Source organism: Odocoileus virginianus, unplaced genomic scaffold, assembly GCF_023699985.2.
Source record: "Odocoileus virginianus isolate 20LAN1187 ecotype Illinois unplaced genomic scaffold, Ovbor_1.2 Unplaced_Contig_25, whole genome shotgun sequence".
Taxonomy (NCBI): domain Eukaryota; kingdom Metazoa; phylum Chordata; class Mammalia; order Artiodactyla; family Cervidae; genus Odocoileus; species Odocoileus virginianus.
The window spans coordinates 49,753-76,002 of NW_027224342.1; the positions used below are offsets into that span (position 1 = coordinate 49,753).

Genomic DNA, 26,250 nt, shown 5'->3' on the forward strand with positions numbered 1-26,250 from the left:
AATTGGAACAGAGAAAGTTTAATACAAGGATGTGTTAACTATAACAGTGTATTGTAGTAATGAGGGACTGGCTAGTAAGAAATACAGAAAACTCTAATGAATATAGAAATAACAGCTATAATGAACAGTGACTACCTCTAGGGCTGACAGTGGGCCCAAGAGGGCACAACTATGACTGAATGAAGCACTCAGTAAATCGTAGCTGTTATCGCTTAGTGGAGGAATAGTGCACGCACATGGCTGCTGTTAAATAGCAAGTAAGGAGCGGTCCCCGCAAAGGGCAGGGTGACACAGATGTGTGCTGTGTGCTAAGTTGCATCACTCATGTTCGATTCTTTGCGACCCTAGAGACTGTAGCCGGCCAGGCTCCTCTGTCCATGGAGATTCTCCAGGCAAGTATCCTGAAGTGGATAGCCATGCTCTCCTCCAGGGGATCTTCCCGACCCAGGGATTGAACCCCCGTCTCTTATGTCCCCTAAATCGGCAGGTGGATTCTTTACCCCTAGCGCCACCTGGAAGCCCCCGGCACAGATTTAGTGGGCATTATTAAAGGCACATTTTGAAAGTTGGATTTTTCCCCGATTTGTACCCAAAGCTGGTGTTGAATATGAGTACAAAACCCGGAAAACCTTAGACAAAGTCTGAACTCAAATCTCTTACATTCTACAAGTTTCCTATGGTGGAATTACCCTGGTGGCTACCAGTTCATTTTTTTTTTTTTTTGTATGTGTCGGAAAAGTACACTTAGGTGGAAAAGTACACTTAGGTAGAAAGGGAGGGAGGCAAACCACCACACTTGGCATCCTGCCTGGTCTCCCCCTCCCCTGCGGGGGAGCCAGGCACTACTGCGCAGCCGTAGAACCCGGGGTGGTTTGTGCGCATCCGCTTCCGTACCTCAGTCTGCGTCAGTTATTGCGTGAGCGCGGTCGTGTTCTAGAAGGAACGCAGACGCCCAGCCTGAGGTACTCGGAGCTAGGCATCCCGCCTCACAATGTCCGAGGAGGACGGTAAGACACCCCCAAAGCTGACCCCCCACTAGCTTTTTCCTCTCTTTACCTGGTTCGGGGAAAGTTTTTGATATGGTTTGAACCCAGTCTGTTTAGAGGGTTGCGCGGACGACCACGGAACTGTCTGGGTATTGGCCAGGGCACAACTGGTTATGGCCTCTCGGCTTCAGTCCCATATTGGTCAGGCACACCCGGGGCTAGGGTGTTCGAGAGGCTCTAGCTGGTCCTGGGGCTTTTGGGGTCCCAGGGTTCATGGTGCCCCAGGGGTTAGAGGTGATCCAAAGCTTGTGGGTTGCCAGGGTTGAGGGGTTCTGGGGCTTTTGGGGGTTCTGGGGGTTCATGGAATCCCTCAAATTTAAGGTGATTTGGGGCTTCTGGAGTCCCGGGATTCATGGTCTCCCAGGGCTTGAGGTAATCTGGGGCTTTTGGGGTCCTGGAGTTCATGGCGTCCCTGAGGCTTGAGGCTATTTCATAATGGAGTCCTAAGTTCATGGCGTCCCGGGGCATGACGTGATCCGATTCATGGCGTCCCAGGGCACGCCGTGATCCGATTCATGGCGTCCCGGGGCATGACGTGATCCGGTTCATGGTGTCTGGGGGCATTCAGCGAGGTGCAGGTTTTCTGGTGTTCTAGGGGCTCAGAGGGATTGTGCGGCTCAAGGCGGCTGCAGAGTTCATGGCATTCTGGGGCGGGGGGTGGAGGGGATCCTGAAGCTTTCAGGTCTCAGGCGTTTATGGCGTCCTTGGGACTTGAGGTGATCCCAGAGGACGCCGATTCTCATGGTGCCAGCACGTGGTGAGAGCCAGCCTCATTTTCTTCATGAGGGTGGCAGTTATTTCCAGGACTCTAGTGGTGGTAGAACAGTCTCAGTTGTTACCATGTCAGAGGGTGGGCCACCTCGGTTGTTTCCTGCGCGCTCCAGAGGGCTGTGTGTTAGACTCACGCACAAGCAGTTCTGTGCGGCCGCAGTTTTGTTTTGAACTTTATTGCAAGGCGTCTGGTACTTGTGCCACCAGCAGTTGCAGAGCGTGGCGCGTGGCGCGTTGCACAGGAAAGTTATTTGGCTTAATGGCTGGGGCACTCCCGGGAGGAGAGGATTTGCTTTGCTGGTACAGCGAGTTCTAACCTCAAATTGTAGCAGCGCTTTGGGGGGTGGTGTGTCCGTCCTCTCCCCTCCCCCCCGGCCTCTCCAGAGATGCCAGAATATGATGGACTTTTGAGATTTAGCCACTTACTTTTTAAGTACTTCGTGCTGACTTTCTGGAACAAGTTGATCCTTTTCTTTCTCTCTGTCAGAGGGCGTTGGGTCCAAGAAAGACCAAGACTTTCAGCCATTATGTAGACTTTTAAAAAATATTGCAACTTTATTGTTATTTCCTTTTAGATTTGCATTTCACTGAGGTAACATTGGTTCGTAATGTGTGTTTCATGTGTGCCTTTTATTTCTACTTCTGTATACCCTACAGCATACTCAGCACCAAAATTTTATGTGGAATTTTGAGTTTATAGAATTGACAAGCTAGCGAGTTGATTCATTATAACATCTTTTGAGATTGGGACGTTGAATTTGAGGCTGTGTTTGATCAAAGACAGATTGGGCAGCCTGTGTGTTTTATGGTAAATATGCAAATTAGGAGAAAAAATAAAGATACGTGTATGGAGAAATCCCAGCACAGAGTGCATTCTTTGCTTCAAGAGGGCAGATGCAGGAGTCAGAGAACACTGCAAAATGTGAGGACACCTGTAAGGCAGGAGAACCCTTCGGTGCGCACTCCAGGACCAACCTGCTGGCTGTACGGGTTGAGCATGGTTCGGTAGAAAAGACTAATTTAGTAAGTTGAGGATAGCTTCCCTCCCTGCTCTACCCAGTTTTCTCCGAATTAAGACTGCTCCCGGGTTTTATAACAGGAGGTGGTGGTCAACTGGTTTAATGTTTACAAGTACAGATTTTACAAGCATCTTTTGTATGCATTGTTTTATAAAGCAGGGCATGGGGTCAGTTCAGTTTCAAGCCTGCCTGTAGCAAATGCAGGGCGATGGGACACAGTATTATCATCCTTTGGGATCAGGTGGACTTTGTAGTCTCTAAAGTTTGATTGAAAGAGTAGAAGGACTGCTTTGTAGAGTCCTGAAAGAAGATTTAGAAAGTGTTTTGATGCACATTTTTGCTAAAAAAAAAAAAAAGGAATGATCTGGCCACTGTTATCTGTCCTGTTTAGTTGTGTATATTCTGTGTATTTTCATTGCAGTAGGCTTCCCTGGTGGCTAAGACAGTAAAGAATCTGCCTGCAATGCAGGAGACGTGGGTTCAACCCCTGGGTTGAGAAGATCCCCTGGAAAAGGGAATGGCAACCCATTCCAGTATTCTTGCCTGGAGAATTCCATGGACAGAGGAGTCTGGCAAGCTACAGTCCATGGGATCACAAAGAATTGGACATGACTGAGTGACTAACACTTTCACTTTTCATTTTTTGCAGTAGTTGTCATGTGACAGGTTTTAGCCCTCATCATTGTGAACTATGTGTTACTTGATAAATTCATGGCAACTTAGTTCCTTGCACCTTGGGAGCATAATCTTCAAACAACTTCTAAATGTTATAGTGTCTTAAAAATTGCCTGTGAAGGCTATGCATATACCTAAAGAAATTAACTGGAATTTTGCAGATTAACTGAAAAACTGTAATGGAATTGTCAGTTGCTTTACTCATACTAGTTTGAAAGATCTGTTGATGTACAAAAGCTTATCTTAAAAATAAAATTTCAATTGCCTTTGCTTTTGTTATTTTCTTTTGAAGTCTAAACTTTATTGTAGAGAATCTTAACGAATACAAAGAATTCTAATGAAGATAATTTTGCCACCCAGAGATAGTGACATAGAGATAACCATTGGTATGTTTCCTTCTGCTCTCAGAGTTAAGATTATGCTGTATTTTTCTCCTATGAATCTTTTCGCTCCTTTAAGATTATTTCACAAGCATTTCTAATATTAATAAATGTTGAGAATGTTCTTCTCATTGGCAATATACAATTCTATCATATGGAGCTACCATAATTTATTTAACCAATTTCCTTTTGTTTGGATACCAGGTAGTTCTAAAGTTTTGTTTTATTTCTGTGAGAACTATTAAGTAGATAGAGTTCACTGCAACTCTCCAAAGCCAACCCCAAAGTTTTATGGATGACAAAACAGAGGCAAAAGAGTAGATGTATCTGGCCCAGAGTTCATACCTCTGGATAGCTAGAGAGCCTGAATTGTAACCTACACCACATGACTCCTAATTTAGTACCATTTTCACACCACCTTACACTGGCTCATTACTTTATTCTAGTACTTTGGTCTATTTGAAATAAATATACTGAATCCAAAATATGCAAGGTAAATGTGACCTACAAGTTAATACTTCAAGCTTAAACATGTTCTTTTTTCAGACCAACTTTAGGAAATAAGAAAGCTCATTTATATACTTTACATTTTGCATATTGTGCTATCTTTTGTATTCATTAAAATATGAAGTTTGCCAATTTTATATTTCACATGTAGTTTACTTGTAGTCATCTATTTCACATTTTGTGAGTCAATTTATATTTAATTTTTGATAATAACATTACTTTTGTATGTTATTTCTCCATTACTTAGTATCCTAAAGATTAATATTAATTTTTAGAGAACAAGTTTGGAAATTCATGGTCACCCCAGAGTGTGGTTGTATAATCTCAGTTGTATCATTTAAAAGTTAAAAGCATATCACTGAACAGTACATGGGCCAGGTGGTCTAATTTCTTAAAGGAGAAGAAATTTATTGCTCTATAGAATTGAAGGTCCTGGAAATAATATTGTTTGTGTTTGTGTATACATATATCTCTCTAAGCTTTATACTAAGCAATTGGTTTCTTAGCTAACTTGGCGATGATTGGAGATATGAAAATATTTAATTTTTTTCAGCTAAAATGTTTTTAAAACACCCCATAACTTTATAAGGTGGTTTTTGCTAGAAACTTTTTATTTAACGTGTCATCTAATCTACACATTCTCTTTGCTTCTTCTTAGATTGTATAGTTTTATCTGTTGGAGATGACGACAGCAACGATGATGATGATGATATTGAAGTTGTGGTAATACGAGACACTGGTACAGATCTTGCTGAGGACTCATTTTCTGATGATGAAGTATTGGTTATACTAACAAATTCTGAAGATGACAGCGATGACCCTGGGGAGTCGCCTGAATTGTCATGTGGTAATTTTCTTAAATTTCCTCCTGTGTGAAATTTTGATCCCCAGTCCCCATTTTCGGTAAATTGCTTAAACATTCTTCTAACTCTTACCTTAATTCTTTATTATCAGAATGCCAAGCTTTGTGGTAATAGCACAGTGTTTACCTGTGCTTGCATTTTCCATTTATTTAAGCTCTGTCATGTCTCCTTTTCTGTTTTTGTTCTATAGGGAGTGGGGAGGTAGCCTTGGAAAGCACTAGGGAGAGTATATTTTGTCTCTGGAAAATTATTTATACCTGGTAACTAAAATTATAACTATTTGGTGGCAAAGCTAAAACTGAACTTTTGGGAGAAACAGCTTGGGTCAAGAGTCCATGGAATAGATGACATGATTTTCTATGTTGAAGATCTCGAAGAATCACCAAAAAAACTCCTCTAAGCAATTATAGCAAGCAATTATATAATTAATAAATTAATAAATAGCAGCTATAGCAAGATTCTCATCATGTTTTTTTCCCCTCTTTATTCTATTAATGTGACGTGTTACATTGATTGGTTTTCTTATGTTAAACTAATCTTGCATTCCTAGGATAAATCCCTCTTGGTCATGGTGAATAATTCTTTTAATATGCTGTTGGATTAGACTTGCTAATATTTTGATGAGGATTTTTACATCTGTATTCATAAGGGATATTGGCCTGTTTTTCTTTTCTTATAATATCTTTATCTGACTTTGGTATCAGGGTAATTCTTAAAGTTTTTGAAAGAGTTTGAGAAGGATTGGTGTGTTAATTTCTCCTTAAGTGTTTGGTAGAATCCAGCAGAGAGGTCCTCTGGTCCAGACTTTTCTTTGCTGGGAGGTTTGTGGTGATTGATTCAATCTTTTTACTTGTCATAGATCTGTTAAGATTTTTTTCCTTGGGGCAGTTTAGATAATTTTTTAAATTATAAGGGCAGATTATTTTCTCACATACCAGCATCAAACAATTTAGAAGATATGTAGGGAAAAACCCTCAACATATAATGGCTACAAATAAATATTTAAAATTGTAAGGAATTAAAAAATAGCAGAACCTATATGAAAGGAAAGCACATACTTTACTGAGGGTCATGAAAAAAGGCTTGAGTAAGTGGAGAGACACAAATTTTTCCTGGTTGAGAAAAAAATATCCTAGTGTACCTTTAAAAAAACCTTGGGAAAACCTATTTAATGGACAGGTGGTAATTTATCGTATCAAACACACAAAACATTTAAAAGTACAATTATTGAAATATTATGGTACTAGTTTTGAAGTAGGGAGCCAGATTTAATGCAATAGGAAGATCATAAACAGAATGAAGAATTTATAGTTATATATTACAATATATTAATATGAATAACATATTACATAGCAAATCATGCTGGTATGAATGGTTAACTATTAGAAATGGGGAAGCCCACTTGATTTTGCCTCGCATCACTCTTAAATAATTTCAAGATGAATTCAAGAGCTGAATATGCAGTAAATGGAAGTAAATGGAATATGCAGTAAATGGAAGACTAGATGAAACCATAGTTGAATGTTTTTTTCCAATCCTAGTGGAAGATTGAGTATAGAAGCAGTTCAAGAAAGCACAAAAATATTAATGGTCTCTTCATTTGTTTTCAGCACTTACGCTATAGCCTTTAGATTGTAAAGCATTTGCTTCACAATTTGGAACTGTGTTTGTTCTGGGTTCTTATTCCTACTTGTGGGCAATAAAGTCCTTCAGTTTTTTAAAAGTTTATCCTAAATCACTAATAGAAGGATTCTCATTTTGTTGCTCTAAAATTCAGCCAGAACTCCAATTCAACCTGACTTGGCATTCTGAAAACATGTCCATCCATATTAAATTTATTAAAGCAGTATGTGTGTTAAGTAACTTTTTTATGCATTTGCTTTTCAGAAATGGAAGATTTTACAGCATTAAATAGCCAAGTAGTTTCATGTCTGGCAAGTTTAAAAAGAGGTAACCCTGACTCAGAGGAAGTGGAATCTATGCCATTGTACAAAAGAGGGCGACCATCTATTCCAGAAGACAATTGCATGGTTTGTACAGTAAAGTAAAATTTTTTCTCTTTTTCATTCAGCTTTATTTCTTTTTAATAGATTGGGTTTAATTTCATACAGTGAAATGCACAGATCTTAAGTATAACTTGAGATCTTAAGTTCAGTGAGTTTCAACAAATATGTATGCCCCCCTCTATCAAGGTAAAGAATATTTACATCATCCCAGAAAGTTCCCTCATAACTGTTCCCAGTAAGTCTCCATCCCCTTGAACCTTGAAATACCATTCTAATGTTTTTTTCCATCATAGATTAGTTTTGCCTGTTCTAGAACTTTATAATAACTGGAATCACACAGTGTGCATTCTTTCATGCCATGGTCTCTTTTCCTTAGAGTAATGTTTTGAAATTCATCTGGCTGTAGCAATATTTCATTTCCATTTATTACTGAGTAATATTCCATTGTATGAATATCTATGATTTGTTTATTCTTTCTCCTTTTGATGGACATTAGGGTTGTTTCCAGTTTTTGGTTATTATGAGTAAAGTGGCTATGAGCATTATTATGGGAGTCTCTTTGTCAAATATGTTTGCATTTAATTTGGGTAAATCCTCAGGAGTGGAGATACTGGGTCACAGGGTAGATTAAAGTTTATAAGAAACTGACAAATGGTTTTTTGAAGTGGTTGTGCTATTTTACATTTTCATCATATTGTGCTATGCTTCTCAATCTCTGAAGTTGAATAAAATAGATTATTAAACTGTTTATAATTAAGTTTAACAGAAAATACAGTAATTTACTTACAGAAGGATGAGGATAGTAATACCACCTAATTAGTGTAGTCAGTTCTTTTAACTTCTGTCAGCCCCAATGTTTTAATCTTTGGGGGATAGTGTTATTTGCCTTCCAAGAGCCATGGTTTTTGACATACTTATGTGGAAGTACTTTGAAAAGCATAAAGCATTGTAGAAGGGTAAGATGACAATATTGTTTTTATAATGACTAATCTATATATTATAATTCCATAAATTTTTTACTGCCTAATAAATTTGTAATATGGGGCTAATTCAGATAATTTTAAAAACAAAGACACTGATAATTACTTGGTATAGTTCTATTAAAATTATCCTTATAGTCCATAATTTATCCTTAGAATAAAGAATTATTATAATTAAATCAAATGGCTATTTGCTGTCTGTTTACTTATTTATACTGTGTTTTATTCCAAAAAGGGATTTAAGGTATCTTAGAGTAATTTTATTAAGAAAAACAGGTACTTAAGTGCTTCCTGCTTTGTCCACAGAGTGTCACTGTTGGATTATTTGAAAATTAAAAGTCATGTAACATTTAGTTCTTTGTGGTTAGAAATATTTGTTTTGAAAGCAATTCTGGTGCCAGATTACTAGAAGACTAGTCTTTCCATCCTGAAGTACATAAGAGGTTAAGCTTAATGGAAAATGTTGTCTTAAGTATAGTTGACTTAATGAGAGAACAGTTCTGCAAATATTTTTCCATGTTATTGTAATGCTTGCAATGAGCAGAGGTCCTTTAGGCCTTTGATGCATGTTGTAAGCGAAATTGAAGTCTTAAAGTTTTTCTTTCAATTCTTTCTTTTATATTTCCTTTTGGTTTATTAATTAATCCTCCCTATGTAGGAGCATGAACACCTGATTGTGCAGAAGGTGGAAGTGTCATTAATGAATTACATCAGACTGAATATTTTTGTAGTATTAATTGATAATTGCCAAATGTATTCACATTTACTGTCATAAAGAAAATGATTAAAATTATTTTCAGCTTTCATTTACTGTGGAGTTACTCTGAACTTGTGAGCCCAAGGAAATATTTCTCTTACATGAGTACTTTACCATTTTGTTTTCCTCTTTTCCTTATCTAATAGAAGTACATAGCAGTTTTGTACCCTGCTTCAGTGACTTTTCTAATTTTTGAAATGGTTTTAGATTTATGGGGGATTCTCTGGTGGCTCAGATGGTAAAGTGTCTGCCTGCAGTGCAGGAGACCTGGGCTTTCAATCCCTGGGTCAGGAAGATCCCCTGGAGAAGGAAATGGCAACCCACTCCAGTACTCTTGCCTGGAAAATTCCATGGACGGAGGAGCCTGGTAGGCTACAGTCCATGGGGTCGCAAAGAGTCGGACACGACTGAGTGACTTCACTTTCTTTCACTTAGATTTATGGAAGAGTTATGAATATATTACAGAGAATTCTCATCTTTCACAAAATTTTCCTTAATGTTAACTGACCTGCATAACTTAAAGTTATGGTAATTGTTTAACCACAGTGTGATTTTCAAAACCAGGATATTAACATTGGTACCTTACAATTAGCTAAACTGCATCCTTGTTTGAATTTCACTATCCCCCCTCCTCTAGTCTTTTTTCTGTTCCAATCCAGTATTCCTCATTGACTTTAGTTGCGTCTTCCAGTTCGTGACAACTCCTTAGTCTTTCCTTGTCTTTTGTGACCTTGACAGTTTCAATGAATGTACTAATCATTTATTTTGTAAAATGTGTCTCTTGATTTTTGTATGTCTGATATTTTCTTTTGAATAGATTGAAATTATGCAATTTGGCAAGAACACCACATACACTGTGTTGTCTCCTCGTGAATCATATCAGGAGTTTGAGATGTCCATTTGTCTTTTTACTGGTGATGTTAACACTAATCATCTGGTGGTCTTCTGGATTTTTTCACTATAAAATTGCTATTTTCCCTTTGTAATTAATAAATATTTTGTGAAGGAGTATACTTTGTGCTAATATCCTGTCCTCAACTATTTGCTCTGTGTTGAGTTAGCTCATGGATTTTACCATGGATTTTATCTGCAACATTTACTACTGTGGTGTTTGCCTGTTGGTGACTTTCTGTTTCCCTTCTTTCTTTGTATTTATTAAGTGGAATTAATTTGTAAGGAATAACTATCCTTTCTCCCCCATTTATTTATTCAGTTATATATTTTATATCAATATGGACTGGTGGGCATTTATTGTATTATATACATTATAATCCAATTTTGTCACTATTTTATCAATCAAATTTTACAGCTTTGATGATATATTGAGAGCTCCTTCTGGCTCTTGTGACCTTTTGACATTCTCCCACTTCTTTTTTGAGCAGTTCCATATTTTCTGACATTACAAGGTGTTCTAGCCTCATATATACTTTCCCTGTTCCAGCTCTGGAATTCATCTCTCTTTCAATTCACCTCTGGTTCCTTTTATTGGAGAGTGGTATTTAGAAACCAAGCTCTGTACGCTAGGTGTGTTCATTGCTACTCTTGTGTCACTGATCTTAGTCCCACTTAGTGGGCAGAGCTAGGAAATAAAGTGTGTCTACTAATCCAGCATACACATACATTTATGACTATGTCTGTTTGTATGTATATTATAAACTGTTCATACGAATATTCAGGAGCTTTTCTTAATCTTAGCTTCTTATATAATAACTTCCTTCTTTTAGCCCTCTTTTTGATTGGCTCTTATCTTTTTCATCCTCATGATTGTAGGGTTTGGTTTTACTTCGTCTATGCTTTATATTGTAGATTTCTGAAATCCTTTTGAGGTAAAAAAGAAAACAATTAAGATAGAGAAGTATATATTTTTAGTGCTTTATTTGGTTCCTAGAGATATTAAATATTGACTTACTTATTTTTCTGATATTAATAGGAGAACAATGCACCTGAAGATTTATTTCATGGAAATCATCGAAACCTACTTGCTGAACTCCAGCGCTATTGTCAGGTATCAAAGTTGTGTCTTAAATGTAGTTTTCCAAAACATTGATTATAATTTTCTTTACCTCATTTAATGTCATTGTATTCATTTTAATAATATTTTATTTATTTGACTGCTCTAGGTCTTAGTTGCAGCATGCAGGTTCTTCCATCTTCATTGTGGCCTGCAAGATCTTTTAGTTGCAGCATGGGTGTCATTGTACTATTAATAGAAATTTTGCTATGCTAAGTTCTCTATGATTATTCATTCCATTGTGATACTTTAAAAAATATCTACTTATAACAACATTCCTAAGTGAAAAAATTGAAATAAAAATATGGTTTTTGTCTTCTAAAAAATAAAGCCCATAACTGGTCAAATGTAGTTAAGTGTCTTTCAGTTGAAGCAAAATGGCAGCCCACCACTGTTTTTTTAATGAGTATATCTTACATAATTTTGAGGGAATTTTGTAAAAATTGACATATTGGTGGAGAGTGATAGAAGTATGTAACCATCAAGGATTTTGTGAGGTGCATACCCTAGCAATAATGAATATTTATAAAAAGTAAATGTTTCTTAACATATAAAATTTCTGTGATACAATGAACTAACATACTTTGAAAAGTTAGAAGTGTTTATGAGAGTCTTTATCATGCCTTTATCATGAGAACAGTGGAACACTTAAAGGGGACTTGTGGTGTCTTCTGGGGAAGGATGTACAGAGAGCGGGAACGTAGGGGCCAAGTAGGGAACTCTGATTTTGAGCAGCGGCAGCCCAGCCTGCTTTACATCAGCATCCACGAGGTTGACGAATGGTTGACATGGCTCTGCCAGGACCTTCTTTTTTTTTTTCCCATTTATTTTTATTAGTTGGAGGCTAATTACTTTATGATATTGTAGTGGTTTTTGCCATACATGGACATGAATCAGCCATGGATTTACATGTATTCCCCATCCCGATCCCCCCTCCCACCTCCCTCCCCATCCCATCCCTCTGGGTCTTCCCAGTGCACCAGCCCCGAGCACTTGTCTCATGCATCCAACCTGGGCTGGTGATCTGTTTCACCCTTGATAATATACATGTTTCGATGCTGTTCTCTCAAAACATCCCACCCTCGCCTTCTCCCACAGAGTCCAAAAGTCTGTTCTGTACATCTGTGTCTTTTTTTCTGTTTTGCATATAGGGTTATCATTACCATCTTTCTAAATTCCATATATATGCCTTAGTACACTGTATTGGTCTTTATCTTTCTGGCTGGCTTCACTCTGTATAATGGGCTCCAGTATCTCATTAGAACGGATTCGAATGAATTCTTTTTAATGGCTGAGTAATATTCCATGGTGTATATGTACCACAGCTTCCTTATCCATTCGTCTGCTGATGGGCATCTAGTGCCAGGACCTTCTGAACGATTGTGCAAGATGTGGTGGGATGGAGCATCTCCCATAAGACACGCCCAGGTTTCAGAGTCACAGCCCTGCAGTGGGCCCTGGGGGATCCTCTCCATTTCTCTTCTTGTGCTGGCTCCCTCCTGTCTTCAGCACCTTCCCTTCCCAGTCTAGACCACATGGGGCAGCACTTCCACCTGTTCTTTTTTTATCCTTCCCAGCGTCCCCTTTAGTAAAACCCCAACCCTGTCCAGCCAGGCTGGAAAGCAGGACCTCTGCTGGGGACTGGTGACCCTCAGACAACCTCAATCCTTCTCACTTATTTCATGGAGAAAATGGGGAAGCGTGGAGCAGAAATCCCCTCCAAGTCGCGATTCTTCTCACAGCCTACAAACCTGCCTTGTTCCACCTTTGCCAACCTCCTTCCTGACCGCTGGAGTGGGAAAAGGGTTCCCCCTGTAAGGCTAACACTAACACCTCCTCTGGTTTCTGCATCTAATCCTCTTTCCCTGTGTTCAGACACTTCCGTTCTTCCATCACCCCTCTCTCCTGGATCTTCAGCCTCTGTCTCTGTCACTCTGAGCATATTCATTCTCCCACTGTTATTTTTTAAAATCACTTCTTTTGGCCTCCTATCCCTCTCTAGCTGTCATCTTCTCTCTCTGCTTACCTTTATAACCCAGTTCTTTAAATGTCATTTATGTTATCTAAGCACCTGAATTCCTGTTTTTAGCTCTCTTTTAATCATAAAAGTAAAACATATGCACGCAGTTCAAAGAAAAGTTGAATAGAGAATGGCTTAAATGAAACATGGAAGTCTTTTCTTCTCCGCCTTTGGCCCTATTCCTTGGAGGTAACCACTTTTAATAGTCTATTTTAAATTCTTCTTGTAGTTTCTACCATTATACAAATAATACACCCTATTTCTTTTTGTGTTAACTTTTGGTGTTAACTGTTAACTTATCACTTTGAAAAATTAGGAATTTAGCTCTTTCATCTTCTCCACTCTGAAATTAGTTTTACTGATATTTATAGTTTTTTGCTCTCTGTTAGTTTTTCTATTAAACTTACATTACCTATTCTGTCAGCTTTAGACAGCAGTCTTTTAACTGTAATCACACCCCATTGTATAAGAACTAGACATTCACATTCCATACACTATCCTCCATTTATCTTCTTTCTAATGCTCATTTCTCACATTCCTAACACTGACAAATATATAAATTCTGCTCTGTAAACTATTAATAAGCCTTCCATGTTTTAGATACAAATTATTTCTAGAAATAAAAATTAATCAGTACATGCAGTGCTAGGATTTTATAAACATCATTTTCTATACAACCAAATGGTATCTTTGGCCTCATAGGGAAACATATATCTTTATTTTTAACTGAAGCATAATTGACATACAACATGATATTAATTTCAGGTGTACAGTGTAATGATTAAACATTTTTATACATTGCAAAATGATTACCACAATGTCTAGTTATCATCTGTCACTGTACAGAGTTACAAAATTTTTTTCTTATGATGATAACTTTTTAAGATTTGCTTTCTTATGTTACTTTCAAATTTGCAGTACAGAGTTATTGTCTGGAGTCGCCGTGCTGTACATTACATCTCCATGACTTATTTTATAACTGGAAGTTTGTATTCCTTGATCCACTCTTCCCATTTTGCCCACCCTGCAACAGCACTCCCTTCTGGCAGCCACCAACTGTTTTCTGTATCTGTGAGTTTTGTTTTGTTTATTAGGTTCTGCATGTAAGTGAAATCATGGTGTTTGTCTTTCTTTGACTTATTTCACTTAGCAATCCATGTTATCACAAATGACAAGATTTCATTCTTTTTTATGCCTGAGTGCTTTTCCACTGTATGTATGTATACCACATCTTCTTTATTCATTTGTTCATTGATGAACAGTTAGGTTGCTTCCATATCTTGACTATTGTAAATAGTGCTTCAGTGAATGTAGAGGTACATGTATCTTTTCAAATTAGTTTTTCATTTTCTTCAGACAAATACCTAGAAGTGGAATTGCTGGATCATATGGTATTTTTATTTTTAGTTTTTTGAGGAAACTCCATATTATTTTCCGTAGTGGCTGTGCCAATTTGCATTCCCACCAAAAGCACTGGAGGGTTGTCATTTCTCCACATTCTTGCTAACACTTGTTATTTCTTGTCCTTTTGATAATAGCCATTGTGACAGCTGTGAGATGATATCACGTTGTGGTTTGATTTGTGTTTTCCGTTTAGAAATGTTGAGCATCGTTTTCATGTGCCTGTTGGCCATCTGTATGTCTTCTTTGGAAAAATGTCTGTTCAAGTCCTCTGCCCATTTTTTAATCAGTTTGTTTTTTGTTGAGTTGTATGAGTTCTTTATATGTTTTGGATATTAACCTCTTTCAGATATATGATTTGCAAATATCTTCTCCCATTCAGTAGGTTGCCTTTTTATTTTGTTGATGGTTTCCTTCACTGTGCAGAAGCTTTTTAGTTTGATGTAGTTCCATTTGTTTATTTTTGCTTTTGTTGCTGTTGCCTTTGGAATCAGATTCAAAAAAGCTTTGCTAAGACTGATGTCAAGGTATTTTCCGCTTATGTTTTCTTATAGGAGTTTAATGATTTCTGGCCTTACATTCAAGTCTTTAATCCATTTTGAATTAATTAAGAAATATAATCTTATAAGTTGCTAAGTTGCTAATTCTCTACTAGTCAGGGTCGTAAGCATCATGGTCAATGGATTCTCTCCTGTCTTCCAACAGTGCTCAAAATCATGTCATATTCTAGTTGGATTTTATTTGAACAGTGACTTTTTATTTGTCTAAACATTTTCTTATATAGAAGATTATTTTTTTTGGAGTTTCTGCTGACTACTTTTGTTGAAAGGAGAGATATGCCTTTTTATTTCTTTGCTAGGATTTTTGAGCTTCGGAGTCATTTCCATGTTGAATGGAGTCTGCTTTCTTCTTAACGTAATTTTTCCCCCACAAATCCTTCCTGTTATAATTTGCACCAGTTACTTTAGAGGCACAACTGTCACTTCAGTACTTCTTTTGACTGCCTGCTGTTTCTTGGATCCCATGGCTTCTTCATCTTGGATTCCCCTCTTGCTTTCTTTATAATTTTCTCCGAGTAACTACTTTTTAAACTTTTCTTTTTCACAGAAAGTTGCATAGAAGTTGAATTCCCAGTCTTCGTATATCTGAAATTTTTTTTGTGTCCCTTTGTCTCTTATGCCCCATATTTGTCCCACATGCTGAGTGTGCAATTCTAGATTCAAAATTACTTTCCCATAGAAATTCTATTCTAGTATCCAGTGCTCTTGAGAAGTCTGTTAGTATTATGATTTTTTTATAGGTGAAATATTTTTCTCTGGCTTGGAATCTTTTAAAATCTTTATTTTTTCCCCATGTATCCTTGGACCCTTTCAGTTTGAAGATTTGTGCCATTCTTTAGCTCTGATAGAATTTTTCTTCATTTCTTCCTTTCCATATACTCTATTCCCTCTGGAGTAACTTTTATTTTATTAAAAAATTAATTAATTTGACTGCATCAATCTTAGTTGTAGCATGCAGGCCTAATTGTCACATGGTGTGTGGGATCTTAGTTCCCTGACCAGGGGTTGAATCCACGTCCCCTGCATCAGAAGGTAGATTCTTAACCACTGGACCACCAGTGAAGTCCCTGGAGTGACTTGTAATTGGATGTGACAACTTTTACATCACCCATGTTGCTTAATGTTCATCTAATTTTCTGTCTCTGACCTATGTACAGCATTCTGAGAGATATTCTTGTCTCTGTCTTCCTGATGTTGTGTTTGTATTTTTTGGGCACAATCAATTGTATTTGTAATTGTCAGTAGTTTGTTATTTTCTGATTGCCACTGTTTTATAGCATTAATATTTTTGTTTTATTGTGTGATATCATCCTGAGTGTCTGTGAGCATTTGGATTATTAAAAGTGTTGCTCTGTTTTTGAAATTACATCTTTCTCCTCTAAGTTCATTGTGCTGTCCACTGGTCCCCCTCTGCTCAGTCTAAATCTACCTGAATGATTCTCTCTTTATTAAAGGTTTTGCTTTGATACAATTCTGGTACCCAAATCTATGTCTTTAGCCTCTGCCACTTTTCATGGCCCCAGAATCATGAATGTATCTAGCTAATGCCTGCTGAAGAACTCAGTATAATGTGTACAAAATCATTTTCTCCATATTCCCTCTCTCAGGTTAACTACCATCATGTCTCATTAAGCTGGAAATCCAGACATTATCTTTGACTAGTTCCTTCCCCTCTCCCCCATTAACTCAAGTCCTGAGGATTCTCTTTCCTTAATATCACTCAAAACAGTTTCTTGTACATCCTAACCACCACATCTTTGATTCATATCCTCACCATTTTGCATTTTAATCTTTTCTAAAGATGAGTTTGCCTCATGTCTTTCCCATGCTTGAGTTTCTGTTGGGTGAAAATCTCAAAATGGCACTACTTGCCTCCCCAGCCTTCTTCCCCAATGCTTTTTCCTCTAAGTTTCACATTTTGTATTAAGCCATAGATAGTTCCTTAAATATATTATGCTAATTAATGTTCTGGTATTTTAGAATTTTCTGTTCTTTCTATTCTATATGCCCTTCCATGCATCCTCACCAAGCGAATGGTTTCTCATCTTTTAATTCTCAATATAGACACTTCCTTCTCTGAAAAGCCTACCATGACTGCCAGCCTGAACTGGGTTCCATTTTTTTCTGTGCACACTTATTACTTGTGTCATGGCACTGGTAGTAATAATAATAATAATATATGAGCATTACTGGACTGGTTACTATGTACTATAATTATTATGTTAATATCAATATAAGACTCTGTTACCTCATTTTGTCCTCAGAATAACTTTGAGATTTTTATCCCCAATTCTACATATGAGAAGATTGAAGCACAGAGAAGTTAAGTGATTTGCCCAAGTTCACAGAGCTAATAAGTGGTAGAACTCTAGTATTTGAACCCAACCTTGTCCCCCTAGACCCTGTGCTATTTATCCCAGTGTGATAAGCCAGTGAGTCTCACACTTGATCATGCGTTAGAATTACTTGGAGGGCTCTCTCCTAGCAATGAGTTCCTGTATTAGCAGGTCTGAGGTGGGGGATTTTGCATTTCTGACAAGCTGTGGGTGATACTGATGCTGCCAGTGCATGGACCACAGCTTGAAAACCACTGTTCTAGGCTGCTAATCAATTTATTTATTGAAATCGTCTATTTTTTTCTCTCCCCAGCTAAAATAGAAGTTCCTTAGGGCAGGAGGTGTGTGTGTGTGTTTGTTTTTTTTAGTGTCCACATTCCCAGCATCTAGCAAAGTTGTTCGGACAGGTAGTAAGCCCTCAATAAGTGTTTACTTGAATTAATGAATGAATGAGGTAGTGGTTCTGGCCTCTTTGTATAAGTGTATTTTTGCCTGAATGAAATTTCTGTGTATTTCAGGATTTTTCAGGTTTTATCAGTCACATACTGATTGGCATAGAGGGGCTGTGTACTCAAAGGTTTTGTAAGGTTGTTAATTGCATAACTTTAAGATACTTTGAAGCCAAACAGCTATTGTGTTTGGCTCACTATTCTTTCTGGAATGGGCTGCTCTCTGCCTGTTAGTTTATACTGACATTGTATGGAAAGAGGCTCTTTTGCCTTTTAGCAGATTTGAACATTTCTTTCCTAAAAAAAGCACCTTCCTTGATGTAAAATGACTTCATCATAAATGTGATGGCTTGTAGGAATTGTGGTACATTTACTTTCCAATATTCAAGCTTCTTCAAATGCCTGTATGATACGGAGTAGTTGAGTAGGAGGTTGGGCGCTTTATCTCAGCCAGCTCGGCCCTGGATCACCAACAACCAGGCATCAAGTGGGAAACAAGAAATTTCTGATGGCTTGAGAACTTTCTTTGATTCTGGCAGTCAAAGTTTGGTTTATTGGTATTTTCTTATATGTTACTGTTTTTTTTTTCAAAATAAGAACACTAAATTTTTTATTGTAACAGAATTTGAATGAACTTGCTGAAATCATCAGTAGTCAGATTAACCACCTTCGTGGAATAGTTTCAGAAATGCAGCATTCTTTGGGGAGACCACAGACACTACCCTGTGTAAGTGTTATACGAATGTTTCTACTACTTCCATAAACCTATATTTTCTAACAATACCATTCAGAAGTGAGAGAGAGCTAATAACTCTGAGATTAGCAAGGCTGATCTATACTTTAGCAGTAGGTTGGAAGCTAAACTTTTGTTGGGAGAATGCTAAAGTTTAGATTTGAGACATGATGCTGAATATTTTTGTTTGTAACCATAACGTATAAAGTGCAATCAAAATGTAGGTATGAAGAGGAATAAAAATCATATAATCAAAATTCAGCATTTATATTTGACTGTGGAAAATGATGTTGCAGGGAAAATAGGTATTAATGATTTTATCTACTTTTCACTGTTTATTTTTACTCACAGATGATTTATACTGGCTATGTGTCATTTTAGAGATCATCTGGATTTACATATAAAGGTTTTGACTGTATACCTCATGGAAAAATTAAGGTCTAGAATCCAAACAAAGGAGCTTAACCCATCCTGTTCTTTGATCCTGGACAGGGAGATAGTAACCCACCTTCACCAGCTGAGAGGCAGGAAAATGATGCTGAGACTAATCCAGGAGGGGCATCTCTTCAGTCAGCAGCATGCCCTGAACTGCAGCAGCTAGCGCCCAGCGAGAGTCCATCACTTCCCAGGATTGTCTCTACGTACTCATTACAGCCAAGTCATGACTCAGACAGCCCATTTCCTAGGCTTACTCTTTCACCCATTTTCAGTGAAGGTGATGAACATATCAACAGTGATCTCTCATCTGCCCAGGATCCTCTAGCAGAACCTATAGCAGATCTTCCACAAGCGGAATCTAGTCTGCCTGACAACTTTGAGACAGTGAGATATTCAACTATAAATAACAGGATGAACCCAGACACTGCCTTGCCATCTCTCTGCATCGCTCCCAATTTTGGTGAGTTTGAAATCACATTGTAAATAGCATCTTGGTAATCTAGATTCGAAAGCTTCCTTAATGCAAACTAGTGCTAGTGGTTTTTTGGTTCAATGGACATGAACTTGGGCAAACTCTGAGAGATGGTGAAGGACAGAGGCCCGATGTGCTCCAGTCCATGGGGTCACAGAAGAGTCAGACACGACTGGGTGACTAAACAACAACAACAAAAATACTGAGATAATTGTAGCTTCACATGTAGTTGTAAGAAATAATACAGAGTCATAACCTTTACCCAATTTCCCAAAGTGGTAACATCTTGTGAAACTATGGTAAAATATCACAACCAGGATATTGATGTTGATATAATCCATGGGTCATATTCAACTGTTCCCAGTTTGACTTGTATTCATCTGTGTGTCTGTACTTTTAGTTTTATTCTGATTTATCATGTGATAAGGTTTGTATATCCACCACCATAGTCAAGGGACAGAATAGTTCGATCACATGGATCACTTGTGTTGCCTTTTTATAACCATGCCCATCACCCTCTGATGACCTGGCCCTCTTCATTCCCTTATCCCTAATTCTTGGAAACCACTGATCTATTCTTCATCTCTAGAACTTTATAACTTCAAAATTTTTATGTATTTGGAGGCATATAGTATGTAACATTTGATACTGGCTTTTCTCACTCAATATAAGGCCCTGGAGATTAAGCCAGGTTGTTCAGTAGTTCCTTCCTTTTTATTGCTCAGTACTGCTACTTGGTATGGATGTATCATAGTTTAACCATTCATCTGTAAAAGAAAATTTGGAGTTTTATAATCCAGGTTTTCATGTTAGGACTAAGGTTGCTGTGAATCTTCATGTGCAGGTTTTTGTGTAAATAGAAGTTTTCATTTCTCTGACATGAATACCCAAGAGGGCAATTGCTCGCTATATGTTAACCACATGTTTAATTTTATGAGAAACTACGGGGCTTCCCTGGTGGCTCAGATGGTAAAGAATCTGCCTGCAATGCAGGAGACCAGGGTTTGATCCCTGGGTTGGGAAGATTCCCTGGAGAAGGGAATGGCAACCCACTCCAGTATTCTTGCCTGGAGAATCCCATGGACAGAGGAGCCTGGTGGGCTACAGTCCATGGGTCGAAAAGAGTTAGACATGACTGAACGACTAACACACACACACACAGAGTCATGATACAGAACATTTCCATCATTACCACAAACACCTTTCATATTGCCCTTTTCTTAACCACAACTATGTCCTTCTGGTCACCCTCTCCTCCCATCTGCCCCATCCTAACACCCCAGGCCAGCCCAGAATTGACTTTCTATGATTTTGTCATTTGAATATTGATATTTAAATGGAATAAAGTACTATAGAACCTTTTGGGCGTGGCTTTTTTTTTTTTTAACTGAACATAGGTGGCTCAAGTGGTAAAGAATCCACCTGCCAGTGAAGGAGACACAGGAGACGTGGGTTTGATCCCTGGGTTGGGAAGATCCCCTGGAGGAGGAAATGGCAACCCACTCCAGTATTCTTGCCTGGGAAATCCCATGGACAGAGGAGCCTGGTGGGCTACAGTCCATGGGGTTGCAAAGAGTTGGACACGACTGAGCACATGCACAAACACATTGCTTGTATCAAGAGTTTCTTCCTTTTTATTGTTAAGTTGTATTCTATGGTATGTGTGTGTAACTATTTATTCACTCATTGAAGTACATTTGGGATATTTCCTATTTTTTGCTGTTACAAGTTTAGCTATATGAATAGTCCTTTGCCAGCTTTCGCATAAATATAAATCTATATTTCTTTGAGATGAATGCCCAAGAGGGCAATTCTGGGTCACATATAATTCCATGTTTAGTTTTATAAGAAACTGCTAAAAATTATTTTTCAGAGGAGCTGTATAATTTTTCCTTCTACCCATAATATATGTGTGATACAATTTTTCTTAATGCATATTTATTCTCTTTCCATTGTTCTTTCTTCTTGATGCTCAAAGAGACAAGTTCTTTTAGTTTTCCTTCATATAAGAATATATTCATTTCCCATTTCTTAATGAGGCATAGTTTTACTGCATATAGAATTAATGATTGACAGTTATTTTCTTAAGCACTCAAAAAATGTTTTTACTCTAACTATGCCAGAGGTAGCAGAAACCAGCCTGGAGAACAACCCCGAAACAATGAGTTACTCAACTTTATCAGGAAATGACAGTGGCCTGAGTTCATTATCTGTCAACCTCCCACCCAATTTTGGTGAGTTTCAAATAATACATAGTTTAAGTAGCACTATGTAATCTAGACGCATCAGCATCCTTAATGCAAGTTAGCAGTAGCCCGTTTTTTAAAATTAAACTTTTTATTTTGGAATAATTTTAGATTCACATATCTTTATAAGGAATAATATAAAAGACCCCTTTTACACTTGACCCTTTTCTCTCAATGATAACATCTTGCAAAACTAGTAAAATATCACAACTCAGGTATTGACATTGATATAATACACAGATGTTACTGAAATGTCCCTAGTTTTACTTGTGGTAATTTGTATGTGTTTATATTTATTTCTGTCTGATTTCATCACATGAGTAGATGTGATATCCACCACCACGTCAAGACATAGAAACATTTCCATTACCATAAGGATGCCTCTTCTTGCCCCTTTATAGCCACTCCCACCTCTCTCAGGTAACCCTCTCCTTCCCCATTGTTCATTCCCTAGGCTCTGGAAAACACTGGTTTCTGTAATTTTATCACTTCAAGAACATTATACAAAAGGAATTTTATGGTACATAAACTTTGAGGATTTTTCTCACCTGGCATAATTCCTTGAGGATTCATCCATGTTGTTGCATGTACAAAACTTCCTTTTTTTTTGCTGAATAGTTTTACAGGATTTCAATATGCAGTAATTGTTTTTAACCACTCAGCCATGGGAGGACATTAGTTTTTTCCCCATGGTTTTTAGTCTTAAGAGTAATGATGTTATGAACATCCATGTACTGGTTTTTGTATAAATATAAGTTCTAATTTTTCTGTCTTGAATTCCAAGCATGCAATTTTTGAGTCTTATGGTAATAGCATGTTTAATTTCGTTAGAAAATGCCAGTTTTCTGGAGAGGTGGTACCATTTTTTCATTCTTACAAGCAATGATCCGGTTTCTTTACATTCATATTTCTGTTCTTATCATAGCTCGCTCTTTCTTCCTGATATTCCCGATTTCCTTCTTTCATCCTATCCTTTCTGTTTGAAGATATTCCTTTAGCCTCTCCTTAAGTCTGCTAGGGACCAATTCTTTTAGTCTTCCTTTGTTTCAAAATGTTTTTGTTTCACCTTTTACTTGAAGGATAGTTTCATTTCATGTAGAATTCACGATTGAGAGTTCTTTCAGGGGTTGAAAAATTCATCCTTACACAAATGCCAATAAAAGAAGAAACTGGTGTGGAAAACAGCTCTCAGACAGTGTATTATCCAGCTTTATTGGGAAATATTGATCCAAGTACTGACTCTTCATCTCACTCTGTCCCACCTAATTTTGGTGAGTTTGAAATGATACATATTGTGAGTAGCACTGTTTAGTCTAGATCCATTCACATCCTTAATACAAGCCAGTTGTAGCTCTTAAAACTTTTTGGTATATTTTAAGATTCACATGCAGCTGTAAAAATAATGCACAGAGATCTTATTAATGCTTTACTTATTTTTCCAAATGACTACACCTTGAAAAATAATGGTACAGTGTCACAACCCATATACTGACATTGATACAACCCACAGACGTTATTGAGGTGCCTCTAGTTTTACATGTATGTGTGTGTACACTTTCGTGTGTGTATTTAGCACTATGCAGTGAGTGAGTACACCACAGTCAAGGTAGAGATCATTACCATCACTCAAGGATCCCTTGTTACTGCTTTTATACAAACACAGCCAACATTTCCTTCCTCCAAGGCCCATCGCTAACACCTGGCTACCATTGGTCTCTTCTCTGTTTCTATAATTTTGTCTCAGATTGTTATATAAGTGGAATAACGTACCATATAACTTTGGGTTTGGCTTCTTTCACTCAGCCTAATTCCCTGAAGAGTCATCCAGTTTGTGGCATGAGTCAATAGTTTATTACTATTACTTCTACAGAATATTCCATGCTGTGGGTATACAACATTTTAACTCTTCACCTGTTGAAGGGCATCTGGATTTTTTTTTCAGTTTTTGGCTATTAGGAGTAAAGCAGCTATACATATTCACATACATACTTTTGTGTAAATCTAAATTTTTATTCCCTAATAGTTCTCTCCTATGGATGAAGAGTTTTCCATGGTGTGTGTATATATACACACACAATGTTTTTTTTTCTTAATTCATACATTGAAGGAAATTTGTTTTTTTTTCTGAGTTTTTGGATACTTCAAGTAAAGTGCTGTGAACATTGATGCATTGATTTTTGTGTAAATATAAATTTCCATTTCTCTGTCATGAATGCCAAAAGTGCAGTTGCTGGGTCTTATAAGTAATAGCATGTTTAGTTTTATTAGAAACTGCCAAACAATTTTCCAGAGAGGCTGTACCATTTCACATTTCCAGCATCAAAGTGTGGTTGATCCATTTTCTCTCCATCAGTATCTCTGGTCTGTCCATTATTATTTCTTCCTTCATGATGCTCCAAGATTCCCTCTTTAATAATATCTTTTCTTTTTTGAAGATTTTCCTTTAGCCATTTTTAAGGGAAAACCTGCTAGGGAAAATTAAAAAATCTTTTTTCTTTTGTGTCATAATGTCTTTATTTACCATTCTTTCCTGAAGGACAGTCTGACCCAGTATAGAGTTCACAGTTGAGAGTTCTTATCTTTCAGCATTTGAAAAAATTATACTTCTAGAAATGCCAGGACAAGCAGAAATCACCATGGATAACAGCTATCAGATAGTGGGAAATGAAACTGTAATGGGAAATGAAACTGAAGTGGGAAATGACAGTAACCCAGATACTGGCTCTTCGCCTCTCTCCATTCCACCCAGTGTTGGTGAGTTTGAAATGATACTTTGACATATATTTAATCTAGATTCACCACTCTCCATAGTGTAAGATAGAGGTAGCTCTTTCTAACTAAAGTTTTTATTTTCAGAAAAATGTAGCTGAACATGCAGTTATAATAAGTAGTACAGAACAGTCCTGGGTTCTGATTACCCAGTGTTCCCCAATGGTAAAATGGTATCTACCATGGTAAAATGGTATCATCTTACAGAATGATAGAAAATTACCACAACCAAGATATGAACATGATACCATCCACAGATATTATTGAGATGCCCTCAGTTTCACTTGCATTAATATGTGTGTATTGAGTTCTATACAGTTTTTTCATATGTACAGATCATGTATCTTCTACCACAGGTAAGCCTTGGAACAGTTGCATCACTACCATGCTCTCTCATATTTCTCTTTTATAACCACACCCATCTCTCTCCAACTGACATTTGCCCTCTACTCCTACCCTCCGCCCTGTTTCATGGTAATTATGAATCTGTTCTCCAGATCAATTATTTGTCCCTTCAGCCTTGTTATATAAATGGAATCATGTGGTGTTTGAGATTGGTTTCTTCCTTCAGTGTAATTCCCTGGAGATTCATTCATACTGTTGTGTGTAACAGTGGTTCCTTCTTTTTTATTGCTGAGTATTATTTCATAGTGTGAATGTACCAGGGTTTATTTTTCTGTCCATCTATTGAAAACCTCTCTGCTTCCGGTTTTTGACTAGTAAGGGTAATGTTGATAAGAATATTTATTCATCAGTTCAGTTCAGTTCAGTCGCTCAGTCGTGTCCAACTCTTTGCGACCCCATGAACCGCAGCATGCCAGGCCTCCCTGTCCCATCACCAACTCCCAGAGTCCACCCAAACCCATGTCCATTGTGTTGGTGATGCCATCCAACCATCTCATCCTCTGTCGTCCCCTTCTCCTCCTGCCCTCAATCTTTCCCAGCATCAGGGTCTTTTCAAATGAGTCAGCTCTTTGCATCAGGTGGCCAAAGTATTGGAGTTTCAGCTTCAACATCAGTCCCTCCAATGAACACCCAGGACTGATCTCCTTTAGGATGGACTGGTTGGATCTCCTTGCAGTCCAAGGGACTCTCAAGAGTCTTCTCCAACACCACAGTTCAAAAGCATCAATTCTTCTGCACTCAGCTTTCTTTATAGTCTTAACTCTCACATCCATACATGACTACTGGAAAAACCATAGCCTTGACTAGACGGAGCTTTGTTGGCAAAGTAATGTCTCTGCTTTTTAATATGCTGTCTAGGTTGGTCATAACTTTCCTTCTAAGAAGCAAGCGTCTTTTAATTTCATGACTGCAGTCACCATCCACAGTGATTTTGGAGGCCAGAAAAATAAAGTCAACCACTGTTTCCACTGTTTCCCCATCTATTTGCCATGAAGTGATGGGACCGGATGCCATGATCTTAGTTTTCTGAATGTTGAGCTTTAAGCCAACTTTTTCACTCTCTTTCACTTTCATCAAGAGGCTCTTTAGTTCTTCTTCACTTTCTGCCATAAGGGTGGTGTCATCTGCATATCTGAGGTTATTGATATTTCTCCCGGCAATCTTGATTCCAGCTTGTGCTTCCTCCAGCCCAGCGTTTCTCATGATGTACTCTGCATATAAGTTAAATAAGCAGGGTGACAATATACAGCCTTGATGTACTCCTTTTCCTATTTGGAACCAGTCTGTTGGTCCATGTCCAGTTCTAACTGTTGCTTCCTCACCTATATACAGGTTTCTCAAGAAGTAGGTCAGGTGGTCTGGTATTCCCATCTCTTTCAGAATTTTCCAGTTTATTGTGATCTTTT

General features: G+C 37.7%; 1 protein-coding gene across 4 annotated transcripts in view; it reads left to right on the forward strand.

The window, feature by feature from the left end:
* Positions 1-917: 917 nt before the first annotated feature.
* Positions 918-26,250, forward strand: part of BEND2 (BEN domain containing 2) — a 47,431-nt gene continuing 22,098 nt past the window's right edge. Inside the window, exons 1-9 of one of the 4 annotated variants that reach the window (XM_020904868.2) lie at positions 918-1,007; positions 5,057-5,245; positions 7,149-7,291; positions 10,935-11,009; positions 18,404-18,508; positions 19,007-19,412; positions 21,548-21,658; positions 22,795-22,941; positions 24,257-24,424. In XM_020904868.2, coding sequence (XP_020760527.1) covers positions 992-1,007; positions 5,057-5,245; positions 7,149-7,291; positions 10,935-11,009; positions 18,404-18,508; positions 19,007-19,412; positions 21,548-21,658; positions 22,795-22,941; positions 24,257-24,424 — 1,360 coding nt within the window. In that variant the 5' untranslated portion in view covers positions 918-991. The remainder of the gene's footprint in view (positions 1,008-5,056; positions 5,246-7,148; positions 7,292-10,934; positions 11,010-18,403; positions 18,509-19,006; positions 19,413-21,547; positions 21,659-22,794; positions 22,942-24,256; positions 24,425-26,250) is intronic. The other 3 variants (XM_020904869.2, XM_020904871.2, XM_020904872.2) reach the window with 3 other exon arrangements.